The 22329-nt window shown below is 51.4% G+C and overlaps 1 protein-coding gene across 2 annotated transcripts in view; it reads left to right on the forward strand.

Moving 5' to 3' along the window:
• Cux1 (cut like homeobox 1) overlaps window positions 1–19671 on the forward strand; it is a 331836-nt gene extending 312165 nt beyond the window's left edge. For both annotated transcript variants that reach the window (XM_057765881.1, XM_057765882.1), the window contains exons 15-23: window positions 10004–10131; window positions 10709–10775; window positions 11318–11430; window positions 12943–13059; window positions 15499–15582; window positions 16419–16475; window positions 17102–17182; window positions 18543–18607; window positions 18849–19671. In XM_057765881.1, the coding sequence (XP_057621864.1) occupies window positions 10004–10131; window positions 10709–10775; window positions 11318–11430; window positions 12943–13059; window positions 15499–15582; window positions 16419–16475; window positions 17102–17182; window positions 18543–18607; window positions 18849–18918 (782 nt within the window). In that variant the 3' untranslated portion in view covers window positions 18919–19671. The remainder of the gene's footprint in view (window positions 1–10003; window positions 10132–10708; window positions 10776–11317; window positions 11431–12942; window positions 13060–15498; window positions 15583–16418; window positions 16476–17101; window positions 17183–18542; window positions 18608–18848) is intronic.
• The last annotated feature ends 2658 nt before the right edge of the window (window positions 19672–22329 follow it).

Genomic DNA, 22329 nt, shown 5'->3' on the forward strand with positions numbered 1-22329 from the left:
ACCCTAGGTAGGGCCGGATACCTGCCTTTACAAACCCAAATAGTCCACTGAGGTCAAGTCCACGTTTTTTTCTGTGCTATATTTTTCCCATTCTCTGAAATTGGGGGGAGAGGAGTCCCACTCATCTCTTTGGGGGTAAAAGTTCTCCAATAAAATTATCCCAGTTCCCCAAGGGTGGTTTTTTTTCTTGATTAGTCTATGTATTTCTCTCTCTTCGTCTCTCTAGTTCTCTTCCCCAACACACCCCGCATGTGTGTGTGTGTGTGCACAGGCACACACACAAAATAGATGTCTCATTCCCTACCCTCTGAGACTGCCCCTGCCTCAGAAAAATGCCGGACATTTTAGAAACATAAGAAACATTGACAAAAAAACCTTCAAGCATTTCGAGACTAGCTTGTTATAAGCTGACAGTGGGGAGGAATCAGCTTTGTGATTTTCCCTGAGTCCCTTCCCACAGAACAAGAAACCTAGCTCTTTGCGTTTGTGCAATAACTACTTGCTAGGAGAGCGGGTAGCACCACCCTCCTCTAGACTACTAACACACAGCACAAGACACAAGTCAGCCCTTCCTCAGTCCCATCATGTGTTACATTTTAGCAGTATTTACTTTTTCTTTCTGTCAGGCACTAAGTCTTAGGTGTTTATACAGCTTGTGTGTTAATACAATCACAGATTTTTTTTTTAATTTTAATCCTTATCAAGACCCAATTGACCAAAAAGAAGCGAGAGGAAGAAAAAAATTGTAAAAGATGTGTGTGTCTCTCTCTTTTTTTGTTCAAGTAGTTTTGAGAAGCCTTGTGTTGCTGTGACCATCTCCTATCATCTTAATTTTTCTTGCGATTTGTTTTCTACATTTAATAAGAGTTGGTTCCGGCTGGCGTGGGGGTGGGGGAGGCACCCGTCGGCCCCTCAGCGTCGTCCTTCTTGTCTTTGGTTAGCCATACGAAATGTTTGTTCTCTGCACTGTCCAACGGTCCCTATTATGATACGGAGAAGCAATATCACCGAAGCTCACACCATGTATTATTCACTAGCACCCTAGGTGTGATAATTGAAGTAAATATCTTTTATACAAACACAAGTGCGTGTGGGCTGTTTTTATTGAAGTTTTCTCCAGCCTGAAGAATGGCAACAGACTCTTAGACATGGGTCCAGTGGAGTCCCCGAGAATCGCCATTCACTTCCTGCATAGCCTGTTGTCACATGGTTCCCAGGCAATGCAGGCCGAAGCCTAGGATGTAGTAGATTTGGGTGCTGGCAGGTTCCTATACCCAGTGAGAGTACCCAGAAGGCCTTTCTGCCTGCTTGTGTCACTCCCTGCCCTGTATCTTTGAACCACCTTGTCTGGCATCCGCCTCCTTTCTTGTCTGTCCCTATAAGAGGACACTGTGAGCTGTCCTGCAGGCATGTTATGAGGACCACTGGCCTCTGCTGCTGCTGTGTGTAGTCCTCACCTCCGAGTACTGTCAAGGGTGACAAGGACAGAGATAGAGTTGTCACCCTTATTAGCCTAAGGAATTGTTATCTTTAGGGACCTCAACTCAGGTAAAACCAGATCCTTGGCTTCCCTGCAGAAAAGAATTCAGGATAAGATAGTAGGAGCAGAGCCGGGCGGTGGTGGCGCACGCCTTTAATCCCAGCACTTGGGAGGCAGAGGCAGGTGGATCTCTTTGAGTTCGAGACCAGCCTGGTCTACAAGAGCTAGTTCCAGGACAGGCTCCAAAACCACAGAGAAACCCTGTCTCGAAAAACCAAAAAAAAAAAAAAAAAAAAGATAGTAGGAGCAGAACTGAGGTTTATTAAATGATTGTTTTTATTTGTATTTAATATGTATATATGTATGTGGTACGTGGTGTCACCTGTGGAAGTCAGGGGACAACAATGGGCGTCATCTCTCTCCTTCCACCCATGGGTCAAACTTTGATCAAAGGCTTGGTGGCAAACACCTTTACCCACTGAGCCATCTTGCTGGCCCCAACATTGTCAATTCAGATTTTAAACACAAATGTTAAGAGAAAAAGAGGTGCTTGGGAAGGCAGCAAATGTGGGGTGGACTCCTTCAAGAGTGTCACTCTGTCTAGCTTTATAATAGTCAAATAGGGGAAGCTGGTGAGTGCTGAAGGGATATCATCTTTCAGGGTTGCTAAGGGATTTGAATGACATCACAGGGTATTTCTTGTGGGGCACCGATGATGTTACAACGGACAAGGTGAACTTTGTAGGGAGGTAGGATATTTTTAGTCAAAGTTGCTTACCAGTCCTGTTTAGAAGAGTGAAATCTTACCCAAAGATCATAAACATTCAGGCCTTAGGCCTGCAGTTTTAACATAAAAGGCTTACATACAAAAAGAATATTTCGCCAGGCGATGGTGGCGCACGCCTTTAATCCCAGCACTTGGGAGGCAGAGACAGGCGGATCTCTGTGAGTTCAAGACCAGCCTGGTCTACAGAGCTAGTTCCAGGACAGGCTCCAAAGCCACAGAGAAACCCTGTCTCGAAACCCCCCCCCCCCAAAAAAAAAAAAGAATATTTCCATACTGGCAGCCTTCTCAGCAAATAGTAATTGTTAAAAAAAAAAAAAAAAAAAAAAAGGAAACTTGCTAACCAGCTCCCAAATCATGACATGGAAACTATGAATGCCCAACCTTATGTTATGCTTTTTCCACCAGCTCTTATAACTTTATTTAACCTGTTTCTCTTCATTGATGTTTTGCCTCAGTTTTTTACCTTTCTTTCCTTCTGTATTTCCAACTCCATTTCTTACTGCCTTCCTGGCCCCAGATCTCCCTCTCTTTCTCCCTCATTCTCTCTGGAGCCTAAATTTCTCCTCCTACTTATTCTCTCTGCCCTCCAGCCCCACCTATCCCTCTCCTGCCTAGCTATTGGCCATTCAGCTTTTTATTAGCTCAGTCACACATCTTTAGATAGTTAAACAAATGCAGCATGAACAAATGTAACACACCTTTACACAGTTAAAGTAATATTCCACAACACAGACAAATGTAACACACCTTTACATAGTTAAAGTAATATTCCACGACCGTATTAAAAGTCTTTTTAAGATTTCTTTCCTCTTTTTTTTTCTTGTTTTTTTTTTTTTTTGTTTGTTTGTTTTTGTTTTTTGAGACAGGGTTTCTCTGTAGCTTTGGTGCCTGTCCTGGAACTAGCTCTTGTAGACCAGGCTGGTCTCGAACTTATAGAGATCCGCCTGACTCTGCCTCCCGAGTGCTGGGATTAAAGGTGTGCACCACCACCACCCAGCATCTTTCTTTTTTTAATGTATATGTTTTGCCTACATGTGTATCTGTGTACCCTCCAGTTCAGAACCAAGTGCCATCCTCAGATCCCTTAAGAGCCCCCAAGTTTCATTCAGACACTCAAGGGACATAGTTATCACTATCTCACTATCATTGTCTCCAAGCACCAACCCCTCCCACGGAAACTTTTTTTGAAAGATTTATTATGTACACAGTGTTCTGTCTGCATGTATTCCTGCAGGCCAGATGAGGGCACCAGATCTCATTACAGATGGTTGTGAGCCACCATGTGGTTACTGAGAATTGACCTCGGGACCTCTGGAAGGGCAGTCTTAACCTCTGAGCCATCTCTCCAGCCCCTTAAAGTTACTCTTACTGGCCTGGAGCTAAACTGTCTAGCCATGGAGCCCCAAGGATCTGCTTGTCTCCATCTGTCCAGACCTGGGTGGGATTACAAACTCACCGCTGCACCCTTTTTAGATTTTTTTCTTATTGTATGTGTATGTATGGGTATTTTGCCTGCATATATATGCCTTGCACCATGTGCATGCCAGGTGCCCAAAGAAGCCAAAAGAGGGTATTGGAAGTGAAGTTCTAGATGGTTGAGAGTCACCATGTGGGTCCTAGGAATTGAACCTAGGTCCTCTGCAAGAGCAACCAGTGCTATTAACCACCGAGCTATTGTTCCAGCTCCATGCCTGGCTTTTTTAAATTGTGGGTTCTGAGAATGGCAAGCACTTTACCAACTGAATATTACCTTTTGTTTGTTTTAAGGTTAGTATGTAGCCTTATATAACCCAGACTCATATGGAATTTGCTATATCGGTAAGGGTGGCCTCGAACTTCTGATCCTCCTGCCTGCACCTCCCATGTGCTAGGATTCCTGTCTCCTGGCATGTGCCACGACACCCAACTTTCCATGTGGTTTTGCAGAGTTGTTTTATAAACTGCCAGCTTGGGAGGCAAGAACAGATAAAAAGGTTTCAGGCTGCAGCTGGGAGACTCACCCACTGCAGGCACATTGCCAGCCTCCAGGAATAGGCCATACTGCCTTCCCTAAGGATAAGTGGGTCTGCATCAAATTAGGGACCTTAATACAGGGTCTCAACCTGTGGGGTCTCAATCCCTTCAGAGTCATACATCAGATTTCCTGCATATCACGACTCATAACAGTAGCAAAATTACAGTTACGAAGTGGCAACAAAATAATTTTATGGTTGGGGTGGTCACTGCAACATGAACTGTATTAAAGGGTCACAGCATTTGGAATGCTCCGAGAAAGTAGTTACAGAATACAGGGTGGGACTGTGGGATTGCACAGTGTATTGGAACAAGAGAGCTGTCTGTGCTCATTCTGTTCACTGCATTTAATAGAATATCCCAGTGACTGGCCAGCACTGGTGAGAGGGCAAAACATGTTAGTGTCTGCTCCTGCTCACCATGATTCCCATGAAGTAGAGAGCTGAGTCTAGCCCTGCTAGAACATTTTAAGAACATGTGAGGCCCAAAATGGAAGGGCTGCAGGTTTGGCTCAGAAGCAAAACACTTCTCTAGGATTCACCAGTGAGGGGCTGGGGTGTGACTCAGTGGTAGAGGTCCTGCCTAGAATCCCCCAGTGAGGGGCTGGGGTATGGCTCAGTGGTAGAGCACCTGCCTAGAGTCCCCCAGTGAGGGGCTGGGGTGTGGCTCAGTGGTAGAGCACCTGCCTAGAATCCCCCAGTGAGGGGCTGGGGTGTGGCTCAGTGGTAGAGCACCTGCCTAGAGGCCCCCAGTGAGGGGCGAAAGGTATGTATGTCAGTGGCTGAGTGATTGTCTAGCATATGTGAAGTCCTGCATTCAATTCCCAACTTAAGGTATAATAGACAGCAACAATGACTAAGGCTTAGTTTGAGCCATTGCTAGATAGATAACTCAGCATCTACAAAGAGCTGGCAGGACACTCAGACGAGGGAGCAGAGGCTGATACCATGGAAAGCAGAACCTGGGAGGAAGGAAGGCAAGTTTAAACTCAGACCTTCCCTTAAATACCAAACACAGTTTGACGGGCATGGTGGTGCACACCTACCTATCAAGCCAGCATCAAGGAAGCTGAAGCAAGAAGTCTGCTATGAGTTCGAGGTCAGTGAGACCCTGTCTCCGAGAGATGAATGAACAGACAAGTGAGATGCACAGCAGAGAGTCCCAGGCATCTAGATAAAGTCTGAGGTAACCAGCACTGATAAGAAAGTGTGTGGATCCTGGGTCCAAATAACACTCGAAATTTAGCAGAGAGAAATAGTGACCAGCTAACTGAGGTGTGCCTGGCAGAGTTGGCTAACTGGTGCTCATGACTGATGCTAACTTTCGGACTTAGCAATACGCAGAGGTTGTGAGTGACCTGGACAAATCCAGTTTGGTGCAGTGAACAGCAGAGCCCAACTGATGGTCTTGAAGAGTTAGGCATTGGAGAACAGACAAGTTCTTCAGTGGGACCCAGAGGGGCGAGTTGTTAAGGACACCCTCATGGGTGCACTGGGCAGTTCTCAGTGTCTGTGAGGCCTTGTGGATTCAGGGTAAAGGTGACACGGTGTGCATTGATTAACTAGCCCTCAACCCCTACCTGGCCTACAAGAAGCTAATTTAACACAGCAGGGTCCCCTGCCATCAGAAAAACCAGTGACTGCAGCACCCTAGGCCTCTCTGACTCCTATGACAAGCTCTTGCATGCGGTCTGTCTGCGGGCTCCTTGTGCCGTGATTCTAGTCACCATTCTTTCTGTAGCACTAGCGATGGGACCCAGAGCCTCGTGTGTGCCAGGCAGGTACTCTACCTTTGAGTCGCATCCCCCAGCCCCTCTGGGAGGGGTTCTGCACAGCTGTCCTCCAGCACTCCTGTCCTTCACTGGGGTGTTCTAGGGAGACCCTGAGCCATGCTACCAACCACTTACTGCTTTAGCTATGCTGTAACCCTTGTATTATTTGAGACAGAGTCTCACTGTGTATTTCAGGTTGGCCTGGAACTCACAATCCCGCTACGCTAGGATTATAAGTGTGAGATACCACGCTCACCTCTTTGTGACTAACAGAGTCTAGCTTCCTTAGACCCTGGCTTCGATAATATTCTTATTTCTTTACCTCTGTGAAATGTACCTTCTTAGGGAGCCCTTCCAGACTCTTGCAGGAAAATGAGGCTCCACGGATCTTTGTAGGGATGAAGAAGTCTTAGACCTCTGGCACTCATCCAACCCCATCACACTCCGTCCGTATGCTCCTTGCTTCCCAACACGCTTTCTCACGCACGTGTGCTCCCACCACCAGTCACCACCTTGCCCATATCCCCTTTTCTGGCTGCTCTGGGCTTCCCCTGTGTGAACTGGACCATGTACTTGGCAGCAGACCCCTAGTCTTCAGCTCAGGGCACCATGCCCCCACCTCATTTGTGGGCTGTCCCTCTATCACTGCACCCTGAACACCCCCTCCCCAAGGGTTACACCTCAGCTGTGATCTCTCAGAGCCTTTGCCTTTCCCCCATCCCTGCCTTCAGTCATTCCTAGACTGGCGTGTCTCCAGCCTCCATGTCCAGTCTCAGGTTCCCAGATCCAAGTACCCTAGTCATTGATATCTTCCTACTACTTCAAGAGCCACATCAAACTGCTGCCCAATTTGATGGTCCCAGGTCTAGGCTCAGACCTCCTCTCTTGGGTTCAAACAGGGTCCTAAACCCCCCCACCTCTCCCTCCTACTACCACTCTGAAATCTCCCTGGACTCCCCAAGTCAGATAGCTTGCCCAACACCATGGACTCCCTAGAAAACAGGCCTAGAATTCAGGCTCAGTTCTGGAACATTCCACCTCAGGACCTTCCCTTTTTGCCACATGCCATCTAGAGAGATGACCGAAACACGTTGGTATGCATGTCCCTACCTCCAACCAATAAGGCAGCCACTGGCAGCATTCTATCTACATTAGATCCGTAGCTGAGGTCCCTCAAGCAGGGTGCAATATCAGTTACTTTTCTCACTGCTACACCAAAATGCCAGACCAAAGGAACTTCAGAGAGGAAGGGTTCATTTGGGCACAGACTCTGAGAGACCAGTCCTTCGTAGGAGAGAAGGCACAGCAGCAGGAGCATGGGGCGGCTGGTCACATGGCAGCCACAGTCTGGAAGCAGAGAGAGCCAAGCCTGTACTGGTGCTCAGCTCACTTTCTCCTTTTCATCCAATCCGAGATACCAGCCCACCAGATGGCGCTGCCCACATTCAGGGTGGGTCTTCCATCTTCAGTCAACAGTCTAAAAGCTCTCTCACAGACACACCCGGAGGTTGGCTAGATGCTTCCAGATCCTGTCAGGTTGGCAGCTGTTATTAACCATCACAGACTCCAGGCTCCTCATATTGGTGTGGAGTGATAGGTTCCAGCACAGACTGTCCCAGACCCTGTCCCTTTGACCTCACCCCACGGCCTCCCTGCCCAGCTTCTGCTAGCCTCTCCTCTGTGCCCACTTTTAGCAGCACATCCACACTGGCCACTGGACAGCCCCCAAAGCCATGTCTTCAGAGTTGACCTCCACAGAGCCTGAACCCCAGCCCAGATCCCCTCAGTGCTGATGCCGTATCTGAGAGCATTTACAGCCATAGTGGCAAGGTCTCCGAACAGCTGAACACACTGTCCACAGATGAGCTGGCCTGGGCCTCCCTGAGGCCTGAGGGTCTGCTCTCAGGGCACTTCACATATGCCCAGAATGTCACTGGTGTGCGCAGGCAAGGACCTGCCTTCTGCTCCCAGGAACCCGCTGGACACTGCACATCTTTCCTGTGTCCATGGGCAGCTCTGGGAGCCTCAGGTTGCTCCCACGGTGAAATGGCCACAGACTGAAGACAGATAAGACAAATAGGCCAAGGTCTCAGACCCAAGCCCCAAGCAATGACACAGGAGGGTTCTCTGAGTCCCTGGTGAGTCCCCGTGAAGATTTACACACTTCTCGGGACCCAGGTTCATTGTGGATGGGTGGCAGTTGCTTCTCCATAGGCTTCCCTCAGTCCTGTCCCATGGCACAGGTCCTTTGATATAGGACCATTCCTGGGCAAGGTCCAGTTTGTGGATGTTCAGAAACTGAACCTATCCCTTCCTTCCACCCGACTGCCGCTTTCCTCTGTAAATGTTGCCGAGAGCCCTGTTAGCCTTCTGTGGCTCTCTTCCCCTCTGTCTCAATGCTCCTGTCTATCCGCTTTCCTGAGTCTGCACGGTACCGTGAGGAAGTAGGTTCTGCAGTCCCTCCACTAGCCTGGGTCAAAGGAATCTACACCAGGTCAGCAAACGATGACACTGTACCCTCTCCCCATGGGGGTCACCAGGATCTAAACTCACCCTTGCCATCCACAGCTGTCCCTCATGGCCTGGTCTTGCCCTGGGGTCCACCCTCTGCCTTACCACCTTATTTCAATCAATACCACCTACCCTTGTGGTCCAAATGGATGGCAGCCATCCACAGGCTGAGCCGTGGAGAACGTGGAAGTGTATGGGAAGAGTCTGAGCTGCAGGCAATGTCGTGGGGACAGGCCGAGGGTGTCCTGTGAAGGGTGCGGCATCTCTCCACAACTGCTCAGAACTTTGAGGTGCAGAAAAGGCTTGGTGTGTATTGGGATGACAGGGGGCTTTCCCCAGCCCGTGGCCTAGAGCCCAGCTATCATACTCAGACACTCCTGCTTGAGAGTTTGCCAGAGCGTCACTAAGGCTGGCCAAATACTTGAACCATTTTCCTGTCAGGGCTCACGGGAGCTTCTGGACTTCTGAGGCCATAGTGCCCCCTAGTGGCTATTGGCAGGACTTTAAGTGAAGTTTATTGTCACAGCTTGCTTGCTTGCTTTTTCCTTCCTTCTTTCCTACCTACCTACCTTCCTTCCTTCCTTCTTTCCTTCTTTATTTATCTATTTAATGTGTAGAAACATTTTTCTGAATGTGCAATTGTGAACCACATGTGTGACTTGTGCCTGTGGAGGTCAGATGAGAGTGTTGGATCCCCTGGAACTGGAGTTACAGATGCTATCATGTTGATGCTGGAAACTAAACCTAGGCCATCTGCAAGAGCTGTTAAAAGCTGAGGCATCTCTCTGCTCCCTACTATAACAGGTTTTTCAAATAAAAGTCAGAAAGGGTGATTTCTCTTCCAAAACTTGAGGTACAGGGAACCCAGTGACAGAGCACCTGCCCAGAATCCCGCAGTGAGGGGCTGGGGTGTGGCTCAGTGGTAGAGCCCCTGCCCAGAATCCCCCAGTGAGGGGCTGGGGTGTGGATCAGTGGGAGAGCACCCTCCTAGAATCTCCCATGAGGCACTGAAGGCATGGCTCAGCAGCAACAAGCTTTTCTAGCATGTTTAAATGTTCAAGGCCTTGGGTTCTAGAACCCAAGAAGTTGGGGTGGGGGTTGCCTTCTTGACAAAACCCATAGCTCTTAGATAGGAAAAGAACAGGGTTATAGGTCAGGAGACCTTGAGTGGTCACCCCACTACCTCTGTCTCCACCATTGCCTCTGAAGCCTCATTTGTGGTGAGTTCCTGAGTTGGGACAGTTCCCTGCCTGCCCTACTACACCCTATTCCCTCCGACCTCTGAGTTATCCAGGGCGCCAGCCTGTGGGCCAGTGCAGGAGCAGAGAAAGCAACTAGAGCTCTCAGGCTTTCATGCTTTCAGTCTGGGGGGCGTCTGGAAGGTACCGAGGATCCCTGTGCCCCAGACTTCTCTGATGGCTGCATCTTTCTTTCACCACAGGGCGCTGTGCAGAGCTGCAGATCCGCCTCACCGAGGCCACCGCCAAGGTCGTTGAACAGAAGGAATTGATCGCCCGCCTGGAGCAGGACCTCAGCACCATCCAGTCCATCCAGCGGCCTGATGCCGAAGTAAGCCTCTGCCTGCCCTGCTCACTGAGCCCAGGATCCTGGAACCCCAAAGCACAGGCTTCCCAAACCAGAGCCGTCCCCCTGGTCTCCCCATGGAGGTTTCATTGCCCCACGGAAAACACCTTCATTCCAACCCCAGAGCAGATGCCACACATCTTGCTCCAGCTGGCAGAGAGCACCCTGCAACCTGAGGCCAGCTTGTGTCCAGGCACTAAAAGCTCTAGTCCGGGGCAAAGCAGGGTCACATGGACCCACTGCACAACTGATGGCCCAGAGCTGCCTAAAGGAGCCACCTGTCACTTTAAATTTTTGAGGTTTATTTTTATTTTATGTGTTTGACTGTTCTGCGTGTATGTCTGTGCAGCATGTGCTTGCAGTGCCCGTGGAGTTGCAGGCAGTTGGGAGCTGCCTTCTGGGGCTGGGAATCAAACCTGGGTCCTCTGGAAGAGCAACCAAAGCTCTTAACATCGGAACCATCTCTCCAGCCCCCTCATTTTAATTGTTATTAAATGTATTTATTCATTCGTTCATCCCACAATGTTCGAGTAAATCTTGTCTTTTCCTTTTTATCCTCCAGGGAGCTTCTGAGCAAGGCCTAGAGAAGATTCCAGAACCCATCAAGGAGGCCACAGCCCTGTTCTATGGTGAGGAAAGACTGGCTGACTAGCACTTGCCCAAGGAGTTGGGGGTTAGGGAAAGCACTTGGTGCATGTTGAGAACTCAGATCCCCAAAGTATATGTTCTCCCTCAAAGAAAGAAGGATACCCATCCCAGCAGTGTCTGCCTCCATGGTTTATCAGTGACCTCAGGGAATAGATACAGGGGGAGAGCTCCCAGCCACAGAGGGAAAGCCAACCTCTGCAGCATCCAGGCCAGAAGCCCAGGCTTCTTGGCCAACCAGAAAGATGTTGGCCGCTCCTGGCCCCCCAGTTTCCTCAGCGTTCTCATGCTTTAGTGGTCCTCCACCCCAACCACCATCACCGTCTCCACCATTTCGTTTGGAGCCACAAAGATCTGGTGTCGGTTCCATAGATGGAGCAACCCCAGCACACCTCATCTGATGGCTGCAAGGCTTCCTGTTCAAGTACCAGAGACATGGGGAGGGGAAGGTTGGGACCTGGCCCTCTGACAGTGCAGATGGTGATCAGAGCCCTAACACAACAAGTCATTTCCTACTGCCTCCTAGGACCCTCGGTGCCAACCAGTGGGACCCTTCCAGAAGGTCAGGTGGACTCCCTACTTTCCATCATCTCCAGCCAGAGGGAACGTTTCCGCACCAGGAACCAAGAGCTGGAGGCTGTGAGTCCCACCCTGCTTCCTGTCCCCTCAGAGGCCTCAAATCTGCATGCACAAATGTGGGAAGGCACAGGCTCAGGGGAAACAACCTATGCGTCAACAAGCAAGATTAGATGTGTTCTGTACCATTGAGACATCCCGAGGAGGCTGTGCCACTTGGGGTCTTGAAAACTGTTCAGGGACTCAAAGGAAAGAACATGAGGGGTTTTCCAGGGTTGGAGGACACCAGACTGCCTGGCTGGAATACCCTTATAGGCTTTGACAGGAATGAGGGACTGCAGCAGAAAGCCCCTGGGCGCAGCGGGCCATGGAAGAATCGCTGCAGCACATTGGAGAATGGGAAGCAGGATGGATGGGAGAGCGTAGGGCAGCGCCATCAAGACGAACTGTGTGCCAGGACTGGTGGCACAAGTCTGTAACCCCATTTTCTAAAGATGCTGAAGCAGGATGATATCTTAAATCCAGAGCCAGCCTGAGCAATTTAGCAAGACCATCTGTCAAGAAAAGGGACTGAAGATAAGTCAGTGGTAGAGCTAGGGGTGTAGCTAAGTGGTAGAGCCCCTGCCTAGAATCCCCAGTGAGGGGCTGGGGTGTGGCTCAGTGGTAGAGCCCCTGCCTAGAATCCACCAGTGAGGGGCTGGGGTGTGGGCCAAGGGCAGTACACTTGCCTGGCATACATAGGTCTTAGGTTCCATCCCCAGGACTATAAGCAAAAGAAAGAAGGCAGGGTGCAACAGATGGAAGGTTTGGGAGTTTGTGGTTTCAGACCTTTCAATCTATGATGGTTTGTCACTGTTGCCTTGACCTGTGGCCAAGCAGCACATTGTGGTGAAGTATATGACCAAGGCAAGCTACTTACTTCATAGCTGCCAGCTAGTGAAGAAACAGGGAGGATTTGAATCTCAGTATTCTCTCCAGGGGCACACCTCAATGGCATGGCTTGCTCCCATAAGGCCCCACCTTGTTAAGGTTCTTCTACCTCTGAATAGTGCCCAGCACCGGAGACTAAGCCTCCTGCACATGATCTTTGAGTGCACATGATCTGAATAGTAAGGCTAGAGCGGTGTCTCCGCTTAAGAGCACTTGCTGCTCTTATGGAGGATCCAGATGTGGTTCCCAGCACCAGCATGGCAACTCACCACTGTCTGTAACACCCCATTCTGGCCTCCGTGGGCATCGCACATAGTGTACACACAGACCTGCTGACATGTCAAATAAGTAAATCTTTTTAAATTTTTATTTTAAAAAATCCAAACCATAACAAATAGCAAATTCAAATATGAAGAAACTGGCCTTTCTGTGAAGGGACTTTCTAGAGGAGACTCTGGGAACAGAGTCAGCAGTTCAAGACCATGAGCGGCTGGGAGATGCTCAGTGGGTAACGTGCTCCGTGTGCAAACACGAGGACTTGAGTTCAATCCCCCACACACCAAGGCCATGGGCACAGAAAGAGTCCTGACAGATGGAGACCTCCTCTTTCTCCTTCATCCACCCTTGGCCTGACTCCATTCACAGGAGAGCCGCATGGCCCAGCACACCATCCAGGCCCTGCAGAGCGAGCTGGACAGTCTACGTGCTGACAACATCAAGCTTTTTGAGAAGATCAAGTTCTTGCAGAGTTACCCCGGCCGGGTAAGCCCGTTAGCCCCAGAGGGACCAGGTAGGGAGCGAGGCTGTTGGAGCACTTGAGGTCAAATTGGGGAGGATTGGATGGTAGTCAGCACCAGGGGGACTCAAAATGATATTTGTGTGCACACACATATGCATGTGCGCGTGCGTGCACGCACACAGACACACACACACCTGTCAGATATCCACTCTGCATGGAACAAGCCACTAGAGAGAAATGCTATAGAGGTTCATTCAGAACCAGCCAGAAGGTAGCAAGCTACCACACAAGTCAGGGCACAAATCCAAGGTCCCCAACCAAGGCCTCACTAGCTCCAGCTACCCCTCTGTGGTACATGGATGGTCTGCTAGCTCACCCTAGACTAGGGATTTAACACTTGTATGCTAAACATGTAAGACAGGCCCTGGGCACTAGGGATGTGATGGGGACATTGTTTTTGAGACAGGGTTATGTGTACCTCAGGCTGGCCTCAGAGTTACTGTATAACTGAGACTAGCTTTAAACCTGCAATCCTCCTGCCTCCACCTCCCCAGTGCTGGGATAGTATGCATGTGTCACCATGCCTAGTTTGAATTAATGTGTTCTAAACAAAAACAAAAATCTTAAGACTCTTTTATGTTTCTGGTGTCTTGTGTTCATGTATGTCTGGACACTACACGTGGGCAGAAGAGAGCACTGGATCCCCGGAACTGGAGTTGTGAAGGTTGTGAGCCTCTGTGCAGGTGCTGGGAACTGAACTCAGGTTCTCTGGAAGAGTAGCTGGTTCTCTTAAGCTCTGAGCCATCTCTCCAGCCCCCTTGCAATTTTTTTTCAAGACAGGGTTTCTCTGTGTATCTTTGGCTGTCCTAGAACTCACTTTGTAGACCAGGCTGGCCTCGAACTCACAGAGATCTGCCTGCCTCTGTCTCCTGAGTGCTGGGATTAAAGGCATGCACCACTGCACCTGGCTCACAATTTGTTTTTGTTGTTGTTGTTGTTGTTTTGGTTTTTTATTGACTAAGCATGGTAGTGCCTGGAGATGGTGGAAGACTGGCGCAGGAGGCTCACCAATTTGAGGCCAGATTAGACTACCTAATGAGACTCTGTCTAAAAAGAAGAAGAATGGTTGGGAAGACACCATTTTCTGACCTCTGTGGGCACTGCACACATGTGGTACACATATAGGCAAACCACTCATGTACATAAAAAATAAATTTTAGAAAAACAAAAAATAAAAATATACCTATAAGCCGGGCAGTGGTGGTGCACGCCTTTAATCCCAGCACTTGGGAGGCAGAGGCAGGCGGATCTCTGTGAGTTCGAGACCAGCCTGGTCTACAAGAGCTAGTTCCAGGACAGCCTCCAAAACCACAGAGAAACCCTGTCTCAAAAAAACAAAACAAAACAAAACAACAACAAAAAAAGATACCTATAATGTATACCCCGAAAACAAATGAACAGGAAAGACTAGAAACCTGTTTGTTGTGGTGGCTTCTGTCAGCCCCCAGACCTCTCAGGTAGGGTCCACCATGTGCACAGAAACCCTCTCGGTAGCTCAGGGAAGGACAGAGTGGGTAATAAGGGCTAGGGAGATGGTTCAGTGGGCAAAGTGTTTGCCATGCAAGCCTGTGGACCAGAGTTCAGATCCCGCACTCCCCTGTAAGTGAGAGCCTGTAGGACCATGTAGGTATGGCAGCCCGCCTGTAATTCCAGAATTCAGAAGGCAGAGAGGTAAGCTCTAGCTAGACTAGCCATACAGACAAGCTGTAGGTCAAATGAGAGATCCTGCCCCAATGGATACGTGGAATATAACTCCTGACCTCAGGGCTTCCATGTGCGCGCACACGCGCGCACACACACACGCACACACACACACACACACACAAGGGGGAGGGGAGGGAGGGAGAAAAGGAAGGAGGAAACTTAAAGACTTTTATGGTCCTAAAACTCTTGGCCCATCAGCACTATTCCCACTCAATTGAAGCAAGAACCCTTTCTTGGCCACTAGAGGGCACCCAGGCTCTGTAAACCAATGTGCCTCTTCTGCAGAGTACTGTGTCTGCCCCTTTGGCTCTCAGTACCCTTCTCTTGCTCAGTGGCACTCACCTGTTGGAAGGCTGAGACAGGAGGACCACTTGAGGCCAGAAGTTCAAGGTTCTCAGAACATAGATACACACACACACACACACACACACACAGTCACCCCCATGCACTGGGAAGAGCTCTCTTCTCTGTCTTCTATCTTTTCTAAGATGTAGCTCCCCAGAGGTTTTGTGCCCCATTCTTGGGATTGGGAAGTAAGGGGAGAGAACTGAAGACCCCCAGTCATTCTGTAACAGGCAAGCCACCGGCCACATTAGCACTGTCACCCTGGCACCCTCCCCCAGCTCTAACCCTCCCTGTCCTGGAGCCCAGATCCCCAGGCCAGGTGACCGACTGGGTCTCTCTGCTCCCCTATGCAGGGCAGTGGCAGCGATGACACCGAGCTGCGCTACTCCTCCCAGTATGAAGAACGCCTGGACCCTTTTTCCTCCTTCAGCAAGCGGGTTCGTGAATAGGGACCTGGGACTGGGGATGTATCTCAGGGGTAGAGTGCCTTCTAGAGTCCTCCAGTGAGGGTCTGTGGGCGTGACTCAGAGCCCTTGTCTGCTGTGGGTGAGGCCCTAGGTCCCATCCACAAAACAGCATCCTCTGCTCCATGTGTCCTGTCTACTCAGGCATACCACCCCTTCCCCCCCCCCCCCCCGGAACACCTGAGCCACCTCTGCATAGCCCTGGGGTAGTCTCCGTGGAAGGTGTGTGTCAGTGAACAGCCATGGTTCTCAACCTTCCTGATGCTGTGACCCTTTAACACAGTTCCTCATGCCGTGGTGACCCCAACCATACAATTATTTTCATTGCTATTCATAGCTGTAATTTGCTCCTGTTACAAATCATAATGTAAATATCTAATATGTGGGATGGTCTTAGGCAGCCTCTGTGAAAGGGTTGTTTGACCCCAAAGGAGTTGTAACCCACAAGGTGAGATCCGCTGGTGAACAGGTTAACCCAGAATACACCTGCAGGGTCAACCAGATCAGCAAAGGGGTTACAACTCCCTGTGGCAGGTGACTGGTGACAGGAGCCACCCCAAGCTCCCTCCCTCCTAGGCTGCAGAAGCCCTGCCCATGAAGGACTTCCCTATAGTTAGAAGGAGATACTAGGCCGGGGCCATAGGTTGTTAGGAAGCCCAGGCTGTCATATTGAGTGTGACACCAGATTAGGCACCCAGGGAGTTACCAGTAGCTTTCTAGTGTGGTCAAGTGACATCGATGGTCAGGCAGCCTTGCACAGATAGGGGATCCCTTTTTGTGGGACCCTCTCTTCATGTCTCTGTCTTCAGGAGCGGCAGAGGAAGTACCTGGGCCTGAGCCCCTGGGACAAGGCCACCCTTGGCATGGTGAGTCCATATCTCTGTATTCACCCATGGTGTACCTACATCCTTGGCCTTTAGCCCCTTCTGAAGGAGCCCCAAGTCACACAGACCCTCTTCTGGGTGATCCACCTCTAGAACACGACCTCTGGGACAGCTCATCAGGTGACATCGGTGCCTGTAGTTTCGGGGATGGGTTTGCAGGAGGCACATTCACCAGAAACTCTGTATCAGTGACTCTGAAGATAAAGGATTTGTTGAGCGAACGGGAACTGAATTTGAGTCACGGTACCCATGTAAAAGAGTCTGGTGCCATGGCAAGCATCTGAACCCCAGCACTAGGGTGGCGGTGGTGGAAATGTGCAGCTTGCTAGCTGGCCAGTCTAGCCAAATCTGATTCCATGTTCTCGGAGAGACCCTGTCTTTTAAAAATATTTTAAAAAAAGAAAAAAACGTTGATCCAGGCATACTGACAATACTTGGACCATACTTGGGAGGCAGAGGCAGGCAGACCTCTGTAGCCTAAGTACCCCATTTGTCACAGGGGGCAAGTGGGTTCCTGCTGCCAGCCCACCCCTTCCCCTGCCTGCAGAACCCTGAAGGAAGAAGCACAGAGCAACCCCATGCCCACCTATCCCCTTGTTTGCCTGCAGGGACGCCTGATTCTCTCCAACAAAATGGCTCGCACCATTGGCTTCTTCTACACCTTGTTCCTGCACTGCCTGGTCTTTCTGGTGAGCATGCACACATCAGCCAGAGATGTCTCCAGGCTCTTCTAGGCAACAGGGCACTGTTACTGTGTGGAGGACTTCCAGAGCCTCCTCAGTGCCACACCCTCAGCTCTGGCTCAATTCTGACTCCTCCCCAACTCCAAGGACTCAAACTCCTTTAGAGATAAGGGAAACAACAACACCAGGCCCCCGGCTAGGGAGAGCTGAGCCACTTTGAAAAGAAGGCCATGGACCCTGTCCTGGAAGGGCTTTGAGGAAAGACTGGGTGAAGAAATAGGCATGCAGATGAAGGCCTGTCATCCCAGCTACTTGGGAGGTTGAAGCAGAAGGATCACAAGTTCAAGCCCTGCCTGTGCTACATAGGTTGTTCAAGGACAACTTAATGAGGCCTTCTCTCAGAAAGTAAAAAGAGGACTGGAGATATAGTTTAGCAATAGAGCACCTGCCTAGAATCCCCCAGTGAGGGGCTGGGGTGTGACTCAGTGGTAGAGCCCCTGCCTAGAATCCCCCAGTGAGGGGCTGGGGTGTGACTCAGTGGAGAGCACCTGCCTAGAATCCCCCAGTGAGGGGCTGGGGTGTGACTCAGTGGTAGAGCACCTGCCTAGAATCCCCCAGTGAGGGGCTGGGATGCGGCTCAGTGGTAGAGCACCTGCCTAGAATCCCCCAGTGAGGGGCTGGGGTGTGACTCAGTGGTAGAGCACCTGCCTGGAATCCCCCAATGAGGGGCTGGAGTGTGGCTCAGTGGTAGAGCCCCTGCCTAGAATCCCCCAGTGAGGGGCTGGGGTGTGGCTCAGTGGTAGAGCACCTGTCTAGAATCTCCCCCTACCCCCAGAGGCTGGGGGCATGCTTCAGGGATAGGATACCTGCTTAGCATATATGAGGCCCAGGTTCCATTTCCTGCATTGGTGGGAGGGAGGTTAAGGCAGGAAAAGAGCAGGCCTAACTAGACCCTCAGGGAATAGACAGTGGGCTGCCCAGAGAAGGCCCATGCTGGATTATCTGCCCAGGTAGAGAGTGGGCTGAGGGCAGTCCAAGGACATGGGGCTGAGGAAATAGGTGTGGACTGTATGCATTAAAGGCTGCAGCGGCAGGAACCACTGCCCCCTAAGCATGGTGAAAGATAACCCTGGGGCTAGCCTGGTTTCCTAGTCCGGTGCTCTTGTGGAATCTGCCCACAGTGGTAGAAGGCTAACTTGAATAACTGTGTCTGCTGCTTTCTAAGCATCTATCAAGTAGGCTGGCTCTGGAGTATCTCCAAGGCCACCCACGCTAGGACTGGGCCACGAGACCCTTCTGCCCCGCAGACCAGGCCTAACAGCTGTAGGTGACAATGGCAGTTGTCATGGTGTCTCTACCTGACCAGGTGCTGTACAAGCTGGCATGGAGTGAAAGCGTGGAGAGAGACTGTGCTGCCACCTGCGCCAAGAAGTAAGGATGTCCCCTGGTCCTCCCAAACCTAGAGCCAAGCCTCCATGACCCCCAGCACCAGCTCCAAGCTCTGTGTTTTTGCTGCTGTTCAGGCCTCTAACACAGCTCCCCTCCTGCTGTCCCCTACTGCTGTCCCCAGGCCTCTAACACAGCTCCCCTCCTGCTGTCCCCTCCTGCTGTCCCCAGTCCTGTGCTCACCCACCTTCTATACTTAGTCTCAGCTTCATTCCTGTTCCCTCAGGTTTGCCGATCATCTGCACAAATTCCACGCGAGTGACAATGGGGCAGCAGCTGGTGATTTATGGCAGTGACACCCCAGCTCACCGGAGAAATGTTGGCTGCATCCCCCACCCCCGTTTGATCAGCTGCATCTAATGACATAGACTCCCCACCCCAAAAAAAATCTCCCACGGAAACTATCTCTGTCCTCAGCCAACAGCTGCCAGATGCCCCAGAGCCCCTGGAGCCCCTTTCAAAGGATGTCACAGCCCCATAGGAGCCCCAAGGTCCAGACAACCCCTGGCACCCAGCTAGGCTGGGGCCCCGAGGCTCCACCTTCAGTCTAGTCACTGACCTGGCTCCTCCCACATCAGAAACTCTAGCCCTGGTGGCAGAGCTTCCTGGCTGTGATAAAGCTTGTCACCGCCCATTCTGGCATTCCTATAGGCTCTCTTAGGACCCCACCCACACCACAGGCTCTTCTTGGCCTGCAGGCTTTTTGTCTGCCCTATTCCCCATGGGGGGCAGGAGTTTGATTGAACCTCTCTGCCATCTCCAAGACAGGGAGCTATACAGAAGGCGGGATGGTTTCCACTACCCCTTCCTGCACCCAATCCATGATTTGAGTTCTGCTTGCTTCTTTAGCAAAGTATTCTGGTTTCTATAAGAGGAAGTCTCTCCAACAAGGCTCCGGTGCCTCAGGCACTTCAGACCACAGTCTGCAAGGCCCCAGCAAAACTACTCCTGGGCTAGGGTAGCCAGGCCACCTCTCAGGGCCACCCATCTTCCTCAGCTGAATCTGATGCTTTCTTCAGCTTTGCATGTTTGAAATAAAGACTCCTTGCAGCCACAGTGGGACCTTGTGTTCTGTGACTCTTCAGCTAGACACTGTGTGTCTGAGAGGCCAGTGGGTACCTGCAGCCCCATCCCCTGGCGCTTACCTGGCAGGTAGATAGGAACTCTCTCACCTTCCTATCCCCAAGAATGCTGTGAATGTGTACAGAGCTTTGTTGGAACCCAGACCAGAGTGTCTGAGTCTGTTGAATACAGTCCCATCCAAACCAGAAATCTATTCTTTTATTCCCAAACAACTTGTTGGATCTAACTCAGTGAGGGGCTGGGGTGTGCCTCAGTGGTAGAGTGTTACCTCGCATGCCCAAGGCCCTGAGTTCAATCCCCATTCCAAAAGATAAATAACAGCTTTCTCTCTCTCTCTCTCTCTCTCTCTCTCTCTCTCTCTCTCTCTCTCTCTCTCTCTCTCTCTCTCTCTGTGTGTGTGTGTGTGTGTGTATCCCCAGCAGTCAGGATGCTGGAGTAAGAGAATCATTACTTCATGGCCAGCCTGAGCTACAACAGCAACAGTAGCGTCTCATAAAACCACATATCACAGGGTACTCACCAGCCATGGCTGATGGCCTGACATGTCCCAATGGGCTCATAACACCTCCATGTCAACTCCTGGGGAGTTCCTGCTTCTGTTCTTGTGTGCCCCAGAACCAAGCATGCCCTCTTCCTCCTGGACCCCTGCTTGCCTGGTGCACCAGTCATCCCTCTCCAGGGCTCTGAGGGCCAGTTTTCCGTCCGTCCCCTCACAAGCAAGGCTACCTCTGTCGGATTTATCCCTGAGCTGTCTGTGGCCTCTGCATCCAGGGAGGCCCCTCCTTCAGGGTCCCTCATCAACACCCTCTCATTGCCTGTCCTATCTGATCTTCAAAGCCCCCAAACCTCTACCCTCGGAGCCAGGATGCACCTGTCACCCCTGAGCCTCATTCCAATCTCCATGACAGCTGCTCTTAGCCAATCACTGCCACTGTCCCCCCACCTCCTGTCAGTTCCCCATGTGGGTCAGACTCACTCCTCACTTCCTCTGGAGAATCAGAACCGTTGTCTTGTTTCCCATCCCGGAATCCTCTCCAGCCACTGATAGCCCACCATCAAATTCAAGGTGAGTCCTCTTTCACAGCCCAGCATCCCCTCTCCTCAGGTGGTGGGTTCCATAGCCAGACCAACCAGGGATACAGTTTCTCTCCCATCTCTGCCCACCCTCCCTGACTTCATTCATAGGTCTCCTGGTTCCTAATCAAGCAATTGGACCTGTGTACATGTGCAATCAATGGCTGGATTACAGCTTAAGCTTTCATTAAGTGTTTGCCGGCCAGCGTAAAGACAGAGCAGCCGCTGGGCATTGTAGCAGTGAAGGGACAGGTACCCGGGGCTCGACAGAGGTCTAGCCCCCATTCCTGTGGACGCCAGCACCAAGGATTCCAGGAGCCAGTTGCCATGTTCTCAGCCCACCCCACCTGTCCAGTGTCACATGCCCCGCCCCTGATGCTTCTAGGAAATAAATCAGTGAATCTGATCTCCCGTGAGTGAAAGGACCTTACAAAGGTCAGAGGCCACTGCGAGTGGGAGGAGGGCAGCAGATGGAGACACTCCAGGCAGATTACAGCCCGAGGTCAACAGGCTGACCAGTCATGCCTGGGGCGGAGAGCCAGGAGGAGAGAGCAGACTCAAGAACACTGCATTAGAAAACCATAGGTCTTGTCTCTGAGCATCCGAACACACCTATGGACTTTTGTTTCTTTAATTTGGGCTTTTTGAGACAGGGTCTATGTAGCCCAGGCTGGCCACAAACTACTATTCCCTCTTGCCTCACCTTCCCCAGCGCTGGGATTATGGGCATATGTCAACCCACCTGGCTCCGTCCAGCCCGTTCACAGGGGCGCTGCCTCTCCTCTGGCCTCCTTGCCCCTCTGGTGGCTCTAGAGCGCCAGCCACTGCAGTAAGTAACGCTCAGTTCTAGTTCTTAGTCAACCGAGAGTACGAACTTCTCCGAGTCCCAGGCGACCTCAGTCACGTCACCTGGTGGGGCCAGTCTCCCCGACACCCTAGTAAAGTTGGGAGGCGAGGACCTGGGTGTAGAGGCTCTTCCCGGCCCTGAGGTGCCGGGCGATTTCCCACACCCGGAGGGCACTAGGGAGGCAGGAGGCGTGGCTCTCGACTTCGGGATTCCTGAGAACCAGACAGACATTTCCTCAGTTGCGACATCTGGACCTCCTCGAGGATCCCATTGTCCTCGCGGCGGAGGGTCGGCCCATAGCGCCCGCCCCCGTCCGACTCTCATAACCCAGGGACGTTTCCAGGGTGTCCACGCAGAACACCCTCCAATCCCGCCCTCGGGATCCACCACACCAGGCTCCGGGAGATGCTCCTACGTGGGGGACGGGGGGTTCCTAGGATTGGGCACCCGGGTCAGGTCTTTCGGCTCAGTCACTGTCCGGAGGAAGACAGAACGCTTGGTTGGCGCCACTGGGGCTCCGGACAGCGCGCGGGGGCGGGGGAGGGGAGCCAGGGGGCGTGGCTAGAGACTCGCGCCGCGTGGGCGGGGGTGAGGCAAGGGCGGAGCCTGAGCTGGGAGGGTGGGCGTGTCGAGGCGGGACTAGTGGTGGGGCGGGGCCCGGAGGCGCGGGCGGCTTGGGCTGGGGAGAGGGCCGGGGGCGCGG

The sequence above is a fragment of the Chionomys nivalis genome, chromosome 3, assembly GCF_950005125.1.
Source record: "Chionomys nivalis chromosome 3, mChiNiv1.1, whole genome shotgun sequence".
NCBI lineage: Eukaryota > Metazoa > Chordata > Mammalia > Rodentia > Cricetidae > Chionomys > Chionomys nivalis.